Source organism: Salmo salar, chromosome ssa11 (assembly GCF_905237065.1).
Source record: "Salmo salar chromosome ssa11, Ssal_v3.1, whole genome shotgun sequence".
Lineage (NCBI taxonomy): Eukaryota > Metazoa > Chordata > Actinopteri > Salmoniformes > Salmonidae > Salmo > Salmo salar.
The window spans coordinates 85,210,454-85,220,862 of record NC_059452.1 but is presented as its reverse complement, the minus strand read 5'-3'; the positions used below and the strand labels follow the sequence as shown (position 1 = coordinate 85,220,862).

Genomic DNA, 10,409 nt, shown 5'->3' with positions numbered 1-10,409 from the left:
CACTCACTCATTCACTCCCTCACTCCCTCACTCACTCACTCACTCACTCACTCACTCACTCACTCACTCACTCCACTCACTCACTCACTCACTGTCGTCAGCCAGTCAAACACTCACTCACTCACTCACTCACTCACTCACTCACTCACTCACTCACTCACTCACTCACTCACTCACTCACTCACTCACCACTCACCACTGTCTTCAGTCACTCACTCACTCTCACTCTGTCAGTCACTCACTCAGTCAGTCATTCATCAGTGGGTTTTAATCATATTAGAAAACGAATTCCTGAAAGACCCTGAGACGTAATTAGAAATGCATACTGTTGATAGATGCTTTGGAATAGGATAATAAGCAAATACTACTAAAGAAGCAGAACACAGAGTTATTTCATCTCAAAATTAGTTTAAGTCATCAAATATCAAAGCCACAGTCTACAATTTCCAGTAATTTCTATGTTCAACTAATGAAATATACCATTTGATTTAGCAGAATATTACCTTAATGAGATTTGTATTACTTTACCTTATCATAACTAAAACAACTAAGGACTTATTACTCTGCTATGTTGATTGTTTGGGGGAGGGGGGGGGGGGGGTAGCACTCTGTTATGTACCTTTAGACTCAATGATGATATTCTTTACTGTGCAGTGCAGGCATCAGGATATCAACATATCAGAGATCTGAAGTCTGAAATCAGTTTGTAACTGTGTTTTGGTTTTAATTTTCTGGAAATGTGCACTAGTTTCATACTTGAACGTTTTGTCCTTATATCAGCACTTTATTATGTGTGCGTTTGTGTGGCACACATAAACGTCCCTACTCTGTAATCAGTCATCGAAGCTTCTAAGTGACGCACACACTGCATTACAAGGGAGTGTAAAGAACAACTTCATTCATCATCCAAGGTCAGTAAATAGGCCATGTGAAACAGTGTACAGACTTACCACCTGAAGAAGTGGGGCAAACTAGTCATGCGTAGCCAGCCCAGATGTTTCTCACCTTCAATATGCTAACAGCTGCTCCTCATGTTGTTGTGTCATCAGACGTCCACAAGATGGCGCCGATAAGCCATCACATTTCCCTCTGATTTCTCAAAGTTGCAAATGACATCTGGACATATTAGGTATTGTATTAGGTATTCGACAAGGCTTTGTTACAAAAAATAACAATAAAACATTATTTAGCTCATAAAACAACAGAAACATCAAATTTAGGCAAAAAGAGAAATATTTATTTCATGATAGACCTCATTTTGGAAATACTCGACCGTTCAAAAAAATGTACACGATTAAGTAATTTTTTGTGGATGTACTGACAGGAGTTGAAATATCTATTACCACATGCAATGGGTTTTCTCCACTACACAAACAGCGACTAAGTAACCCCCCCCCCCCCCCCCTTAGCTAACATGTACTCCCCTCAAAATGAACTCCTTCAAACCTAGATGGCAGGAGTTGTATTTGGGAGTAGTGGGCCTTTGGAATACACACTGTCACACATGGTCAGAAACTTCCAATACTCTTTCCTCTTCCACCACATCAGTCTTAGTTTGTCAGCCAACATCACTGTTTGAATCCTTCTGGTCAGAAGATTATTGTGGGTAGCCTACTTGGCAACTGATCTGGGATGGGACCAGGGAATATGGCAGCCATCTGTATCTCTATCTTCTAATTAAATGGATGTGGTCATTCAGTCAATGATCCAGTGTGGCTTTCTGCACTGTAGGCTACATGCAATCTGCTGCACTGTTTTCCCTTGGAGCTAGAAAATGTATGACTGCATACAATATGTCCATATTGTGACACCTTCATATTATGTTCAGGTAGATCATCATAGTATGATGTTGACTTTCTGATTCTGTGTAATTCATGGAGCTGCCATATTACTTCGCCAGTCACCAAAGCAACAAAAGTTGATTTAAATTGTAAACTTGCTAAAGTCCCAGTACCATGTGTCCATTTGTAAAATAAGGCAAGGTACAAACAAACTGATAATACAAATATCTAGGTTAAAGTTCATGCGGACATTAATAAAAAGAGGTTGCATTTGGCTTTAAAATAATTCAGGTTGGTCCAGTTTTCAGCAAGTAAATGTGGTCTTGTTCAAAATAAAACAAAATAAAAACAACTAAAACATTGCACACCAAGATAGATTTTCAGATGTTCAGATTTTCAGATTTTCAGATTTTCAGATTTTCAGATTTTCAGTGCATTAAGGTGGTGTTGGACTGACTTTAAAGTTTCCCTTTTTGCATCCTGTTGATTGTGAGGAGATCCCATAGACGTAAAGTGCTGAGACTGATGTGAACCTTCTATCTGTACACCCATTCTACCTAACGTTACACCTCTCAGTGGGTCGCTGTGTTTTTTGGCTGCGACAGGAACAGTTCATTCCCCGACTCCAGTGCAATGTTTCTGAGGGCCACTGTCTATCTTCAGTCGGCAAGGGGGACGAATTAATGAACTTCCTCCCTTCTTGCACCAGTCACATAGAGTGTTGATGACTGGAGCAATCCCAAATGTTCCATCGCCCCCTTCTCTCTTCTTCTCCATCCATAGTCCACTCTGCAGTAGAGGATGGATGGGTAGAGCTCGACTGTAAGCTGCAGATAGTCCATGGACCATGACTGGCGAATCCTGTGAGCATTGACCACAATTCAAAGGCAAGGGCAAGTGTGAGTGTGTGTGTGTGCAAGGCCATTTCTCCTTCCATCTCTCCTGTAAGCCTTCAAGGCATCGCCATGACAACTAAGGCAAAATCTTCCAGCAAAAAGACACAAACCTGTGTCTTGTTCTTTTTCTTTTGGTCTGCTGTGTTGCTAATCTCAACAACACACAATAATTGTTAGGATCTCTGTTAAATAAATTATCTATACATTATATTAGCCCCTCCCATAGACCTGCAACAAAGGAGGAGTCTATCTATGTAATAAAACTATAGGTTCCCAGTATCTGTATGTACTGTATGTTGGGCCTCTCTACAATTTTTCACAGTCCATGTCAGCCTCTTCAGAACAACAAGAGGCAGACAGACTTCCTCACAGAGATCAAACAGGACAAGATCTTACAAAAAAACAACATAAGCAAAGCCGATGCATACAAGTAGGAAGAAAACCGGAGTAGAAACGTTGTTCACTGCAAAATCAGTATCCAGCAAAAAGTATTCCACATAGTGTTTCCCTGGAAACCAACAATTCCTCTCTGAGGACTGTGGAGCGAGGTGTGATGTGATTGGACTAGGGCCGTGGTGACATCAGAGCCTCACTGAACTCCTTCTTCGTCAACGTACGTTGAGGGAAACCAGCCAATCTGAAATGTCAACAAGAGATCAGAAACTTGGCAAAAATCTAATACTGTAGCCTACAGAAAAGCCTTCTAGATTTCAGTGAGGCAAATGCTAGATTAGACAACATTGTAGACTTCACTTTGCGGAAACCCTGTACATTAAGATTCTCTCATACCTGTGTAATTACACAGCAATTGCTATAGTAAGAACATTGTAATATCATGAATAACATCTCTTAAGCCCCTCCTATATTGGTTCTCTCTCACCCTGCCATTGGCCTCTCCTTTCCACCAGCCCTGGTCTCCTCCAATCTTGCTGTAGATCTTGACGATGTCCCCTTCTCTGAGTGACAGCTCTCTCATGTCCCGTGCTGCAAAGTTGTACCTGGCCACCGCTGTGCTGACCACCCTCGGCGTGAATACTGCAACAATGACATCAGAGCGAGTCCGTGGGATAACAGTGCAGAGAGACCAGACACATTGGTGGCCCACAAATAAAGATGGTAGGAGAGTGCACAACATTAACAGACAGTCGTGGAGATTAGGGTTGGAGGAGAGGATGGTGCATGAGTGATACGGAGGAGATGGATTCTACACCTTGATTCAATTTGACTTTCTAAAGAAACCAGTTCATTCAATGCTCTACTCAATGATGGCACAGTGATGACACATAAAGATAAAGTCTCACATCCTATACGCTCCAAACAATGTAATGTACAGTGATTGACACATGACAACAGAGATGAGAACTTATGACAGCAGCTATGAAAGAGTACAGGATGAAAAGGGATGTGAAAAGAGAGGAGAGGTGGCTTGCTAGAGGAAAGAGGGAAGAAGAACAAGAGCTGAAGAAAAGGGAGGAGAGAGTACCTGACCAGAAGGGGGCTGAGCTCTGAGAGGAGAAGTTGAGACCCTGAGGACTGAGGAAGGAGAAGTTGTAGGAAGCGCCAATGGCTGCTGAGACAGGCAGTGGAAGAGAGAACAAGAAAGAGAGAAAGAGAGAGAGAGAGAAAGGAAATTCATTAGAGAGCGTGCAATAGCTGGCCAGAGATCAAGGTGGCCAACACACCGGGCTTTGGACAGATAGCCCCCATAGGAAAAAAATTGCCTAAATCAAGAGGGAGAAAAACAATACTCCATTTTATACCCACAAAAAAAAAAAACCTTGACAAATGTCCAAGACACCAGAGGCGCTGAATCCTGCTCCTGGCCAGCCAGCCCCTATCCTCTGCCCTGAAGCACACACCTTCCAACCCACACACACACACGACACGCTCCCATTCATCTCTCCATCCATTTCCACACACTGACCAGAAAAATGGAGGGAAAAAAATGTGTCGTTTGAGCCAGATGGACCTGGCTGGAGAGGGAGAAAGACTATGTGGGAGGCTGGCCAGAGCAGAGAGCAGAGCCAAATCATTTATTACACATCTAATGATGAAGAGTGTTCAACAGAGCCTACTCAGCTGGCCAGCCAGCCAGCTCAGGGCCTGAGACAGCTGCCAGGAGCCCCAGCCCAGCCTTCCCCCCTCACTCTCTCTTTGGCGGGTTGGTTAGGTCAGGGGAAGTGGTGACTCTGGGAGGGACCGTGCCCTGCAGGGTGACTGGCCTGGCTTGGTGTCTCCTGTTCTGGGAGGAGAGGGGCGGGAGGAGAAACAAACCAGCAGCCTGTCCCTATCAGTTAACTCTGTGCCCATAGCCCTGTACACTCTAAGAATGCATGCACTAACTCTGAATAGGGATGTCTGTATTGTCAGACAGTAGAGGAAGAGGGAGGCTCACCAGGGATGGGCTCACCTGGAGAGCGGGTGCTGGCCCGCGACGCCGGCCCCCGTTCTTTAGATTTATAGGGATATCGTAAAGTCGTGTCTAGCAGCTTGAAACTCTCCTTCAGCGAATGAGACTGATAGTACTCCACCAACTCCTGTCAGACAGAACACAAGAGAAAGGAGCAATAGAGTCATTCATTAATCATATAAGCATTAGAAGTAGTACGGGACAATATGTGACTGATTGATGAAAGCTATATTACCAGTAGACTCTCAAACTTCTTAGCCTCAGTGATGTGGATCCAGCTGTCTTTCTCAATGACTTTAATGTGCTTCACTTCATCATTGAACCTGTCGGAAACAAAAGTACTGCAGTGACTCGAGAGGAATCACAGGGAAGGGAACGGACAGAGTGGGCATGGTTTAACTCTAAAGGCATCCCAAACTGTATGACAACTTCCTGGCAATGTACAGTGGTGGCCAAAAGTTTTGAGAATGACACAAATATTCCTTTTCACAAAGTCTGCTGCCTCAGTTTGTATGATGGCAATTTGCATATACTCCAGAATGTTATGAAGAGTGATCAGATGAATTGCAATTAATTGGAAAGTCCCTCTTTGCCATGCAAATGAACTGAATCCCCCAAAAAAGATTTCCACTGCATTTCAGCCCTGCCACAAAAGGTAAAGCTGACATCATGTCAGTGATTCTCTCATTAACACAGGTGTGAGTGTTTACATTTACATTTTAGTAATTTAGCAGACGCTCTTATCCAGAGCGACTTACAGTAGTGAATGCATACATTTCATTTCACACATTTTTTCTGTGCTGGCCCCCCGTGGGAATCAAACCCACAACCCTGGCGTTGCAAACACCATGCTCTACCAACTGAGCTACAGGGAAGTGTTGACGAGGACAAGGCTGGAGATCACTCTGTCATGCTGATTGAGTTCAAATAACAGACTGGAAGCTTCAAAAGGAGGGTGGTGCTTGGAATCATTGTGCTTCCTCTGTCAACCATGGAAACACGTGCCGTCATCATTGCTTTGCACAAAAAGGCAAGGATATTGCTGCCAGTAAGATTGCACCTAAATCAACCATTTATCGGATCATCAAGAACTTCAAGGAGAGCGGTTCAATTGTTCTTAGGAAGGCTTCAGGGTGCCCAAGAAAGTCCAACAAGCGCCAGGACCGTCTCCTAAAGTTGATTTCAGCTGCGGGATCGGGGCACCACCAGTACAGAGCTTGCTCAGGAATGGCAGCAGGCAGGTGTAACTGATTCTGCAAAAGGTACAGGGATTGGACTGCTGAGGACTGGGGTAAAGTCATTTTCTCTGATGAATCCCCTTTCCAATTGTTTGGGGCATCTGGAAAAAAGCTTGTCCGGAGAAGACAAGGTGAGCGCTACCATCAGTCCTGTGTCATGCCAACAGTAAAGCATCCCGAGACCATTCATGTGTGGGGTTACTTCTCAGCCAAGGGAATGGGCTCACTCACAATTTTGCCTAAGAACACAGCCATGAATAAAGAATGGTACCAACACATCCTCCGAGAGCAACTTCTCCCAACCATCCAGGAACAGTTTGGTGACGAACAATGCCTTTTCCAGCATGATGGAGCACCTTGCCATAAGGCAAAAGAGATAACTAAGTGGCTCGGGGAACAAAACATTGATATTTTGGGTCCATGGCCAGGAAACTCCCCAGACCTTAATCCCATTGAGAATTTGTGGTTAATCCTCAAGAGGCGGGTGGACAAACAAAACCCCACAAATTCTGACAAACCCGAAGCATTGATTATGCAAGAATGGGCTGCCATCAGTCAGGATGTGGCCCAGAAGTTAATTGACAACATGCCAGGGTGGATTGCAGAGGTCTTGAAAAAGAAGGGTCAATACTGCAAATATTGACTCTTTGCATCAACTTCATGTAACTGTCAATAAAAGCCTTTGACACTTATGAAATGCTTGTAATTATACTTCAGTATTCCATAGTAACATCTGACAAAAATATCTAAAGACACTGAAGCAGTAAACTTTGTGAAAATTTATATTTGTGTCATTCTCAAAACTTTTGGCCACGACTGTACACTACAAAGATTGAGTCATTCAATAAAGTGACTTGCACTATAAAGTACGCAAAGGAATGGAGGTTTGGTAGTGTTAGAGATACAGAGAAGTCTCCTGTTATTTACCTTTCCTAGGGCAAATGGTAAACAACACTCACTTGATGCTGATGGCGAACCTCTCTGCCTCAGCAGTCCTCTCTCTGATCAGGTATGTCCCACTGCTGTGGGACTTCAACAGGTTGTCAGCCTGTGTCCGCTCCATGTTGCCAGCAAACCTGACGGGACATTGAGAGGGAACGCAGGTCCTTGAAGGACTACAGATACACATAGTAATACACCGTCCTAACATATTAATACACCGTCCTAACATATTAATACACCGTGCTAGCAAAGTAATACACCGTGCTAGCATAGTAATACATCGTCCTAACATAGTAATACACCGTCCTAGCATAGTAATACACCGTCCTAGCATAGTAATACACCGTCCTAGCATAGTAATACACCGTCCTAGCATAGTAATACACCGTCCTAACATAGTAATACACCGTCCTAGCATAGTAATACACCGTCCTAACATAGTAATACACCGTCCTAACATAGTAATACACCATCCTAGCATAGTAATACACCGTCCTAACATAGTAATACCCCATCCTAACATAGTAATACACCGTCCTAGCATAGTAATACCCCGTCCTAACATAGTAATGCCCCGTCTTAACATATTAATGCCCTGTCTTAACATAGTAATGCACTGTCCTAACATAATACAATTTATTTACTACAGAGAAATGAGAAGATAGTACTTTCAAACTACACTGAATCATCATTTCAAAATGAGGACATCCCAACTTTTGAAACATGTATAATGTATCCAAGGTGAAGGGTCGTACCAGGGGTATCCATAGTAGTCGGTTTCCCTTGAGGGCTGCCGGCTGGGGAAGGACTGGAACAAAGGCTGTGGTGACAACAACAAAATCAGCATTAGAGAGTTTATAAATAGAGTAGAATCATTAGTGAGTGAATTAATGTGTATGTTTGAGGGGTATTTTACCTTGGGGTCCAAACAAGGCTTTACACAGTTGTTAGGAAAGAAACCAGTCTTCTGGGTTTGGATAAGCTTTCCCTGGGAGAGAGAGACACTAGGTGTTGATATACAACAACTCTGCTGCTTTGGATGGATATAGGAGAATGATATGAACGTTCCTCAGAATGTGTATGTTAGGTGATAACCTATAGTCACTATTTATAGGGGGGAGGGAGTGATTTTACCTCCCACCAGGTGGTGTCAGGTTCCCCCTTCAGCAGCTCGATGAAGTCCCCTGTCTGAAAGGAGAGTGGAGTCTTCCCTGGAGGAACAGGCGTCCCATGATAGTTCCTTACTGCCACCATCTTAGGGCCTGAAGCCAGGATAAAATGCATACTGTAAGATAAACTGAACACTCTTCCAATGGGCAATGAAGACTATACAGAATTCTCCATATACATCTCAACACTTCCATCGCTTGTATTAGTCTACTCAATCAGCGCTTGCATTGTAGTCTTCCACTAGATGGAAGCAGAGAGCTGTAGCTCTAATCCACCTTCCAAACAACTTCAAGTTAGTTTGACAGCTTGAGAGCAATCTTTATCGAAGTCTGCTGTACATTGTTTTGATTTCTGACTGAGTAACATTACACTGTGCTATGTGAATTCCTGTATACACAGCATTCCTACCTGATGACGATAGTCCAGAGTCCTGAAAGAGGAAGGATCAACACATAACAGGGTCAAGATAAGGGAGCTCCACACTGGAATTATAGTGTTCTGATGCTACACAACCAAATAGATGTATCAATAATTTATCAATAAAACAGCAATATGAGAACTTCTTCATGAAACAATAGATGGCATTCTTCAAAAGGTGATGAAGCTGAATGTCTAAGAAGCGGGGGGGTGAAACACTCACCGTGTCGAGTGGATCTGAAAAAATGAGATAGAAAGAGAAAGGAAGAGAAAGAGCAGTCGGTCAACAAAATGTTACAACTCATTATTTATTCATGTCCCATTGGACAGTCTGTATCTAGGGAGACTTGTCAGTAACATTTCACATGAAGTTGCTCCTACACCTGTGAAGTCCCACTGTAATGTATAGTACTGGAGTTGAGCGTAAAGTAAACCTACTGATTTTGCAGATGGTGATGCACTCTAGACACTCTTTATGTGCTCCAGTCCCACAGCGGGAACAGTAGTACCCCTGGTAGAAGATCCCCCTGGAGACACAGACAGTGGTGGGGGGGTCAGGGGTGAGGAAATGACAGACACTGACAAGCCAATTCTGCACAGGATCATTCCTGACCAGCTTGGACATGTCTTTATCTAAACACCACTCTAAATAGAACATACTGTACAACATGCACCATATGGGATGCTGTGCATTTGGAAAGTATTCAGACCCCTTGACTTTTCCAACATTTTGTTATGTTACAGCCTTATTCTAAAATGGATTAAATTGTTTTTCCCCCTCTTCAATCTACACACAATACCCCATATAGATAAAGCAAAAACAGGTTTTTATACATTTTTGCTAATTTATACAAAAAACTGAAATATCACATTTCAAATCAAATTGTATTAGTCACATGCGCCGAATACAACAGGTGTAGACCTTACAGTGAAATGCTTACTTATGAGCCCCTAAACAAAAATGCAGTTAAAAAAAATATGGATAAGAATAAGAAATAAAAGTAACAAGTAATTAAAGAGCAGCAGTAAAATAACAATAGCGAGACTATATACCGGTCCAGAGTCAATGTGCGAGGGCACCGGTTAGTTGAGGTAATACGTACAGGTAGAGTTATTAAAGTGACTATGCATAGATGATAACAACAGAGAGTGGCAGCAGTGTAAAAGAGGGGGAAGCAAATAGTCTGGGTAGCCATTTAATTAGATGTTCAGGAGTCTTATGGCTTGGGGGTAGAAGCTGTTTAGAAGCCTCTTGGACCTAGACTTGGTGCTCTGGTACTGCTTGCCGTGCGGTAGCAGAGAGAACAGTCTATGACTTGGGTGGCTGGAGTCTTTGAGAATCTTTTGGGCCTTCCTCTGACACCGCTTAGTATAGAGGTACTGGATGACAGGAAGCTTGGCCCCAGTGATGTACTGGGCCGTTCGCACTACCCTCTGCAATGCCTTGCGGTAGGAGGCTGAGCAGTTGCCATGCCAGGCAATGATGCAACCAGTCAGGATGCTCTCGATGGTGCAGCTGTAGAACCTTTTGAGGATCTGAGGACTCATGACAAAT

The 10,409-nt window shown here is 43.3% G+C and overlaps 1 protein-coding gene across 11 annotated transcripts in view; it reads right to left on the bottom strand.

Moving 5' to 3' along the window:
* Positions 1 to 1,215: 1,215 nt before the first annotated feature.
* LOC106563223 (guanine nucleotide exchange factor VAV2) overlaps positions 1,216 to 10,409 on the bottom strand; it is a 244,937-nt gene continuing 235,743 nt past the window's right edge. For 4 of the 11 annotated variants that reach the window (XM_014128590.2, XM_014128594.2, XM_014128592.2 and 1 more), the window contains 12 exons: positions 9,293 to 9,381; positions 9,078 to 9,091; positions 8,846 to 8,867; positions 8,402 to 8,529; positions 8,184 to 8,255; positions 8,023 to 8,087; positions 7,285 to 7,401; positions 5,323 to 5,410; positions 5,073 to 5,214; positions 4,161 to 4,247; positions 3,558 to 3,712; positions 1,216 to 3,314 (listed from right to left, as the gene is read on the bottom strand). In XM_014128590.2, coding sequence (XP_013984065.1) covers positions 3,267 to 3,314; positions 3,558 to 3,712; positions 4,161 to 4,247; positions 5,073 to 5,214; positions 5,323 to 5,410; positions 7,285 to 7,401; positions 8,023 to 8,087; positions 8,184 to 8,255; positions 8,402 to 8,529; positions 8,846 to 8,867; positions 9,078 to 9,091; positions 9,293 to 9,381 — 1,027 coding nt within the window. In that variant the 3' untranslated portion in view covers positions 1,216 to 3,266. The remainder of the gene's footprint in view (positions 3,315 to 3,557; positions 3,713 to 4,160; positions 4,248 to 5,072; positions 5,215 to 5,322; positions 5,411 to 7,284; positions 7,402 to 8,022; positions 8,088 to 8,183; positions 8,256 to 8,401; positions 8,530 to 8,845; positions 8,868 to 9,077; positions 9,092 to 9,292; positions 9,382 to 10,409) is intronic. The other 7 variants (XM_014128595.2, XM_014128600.2, XM_014128599.2 and 4 more) reach the window with 5 other exon arrangements.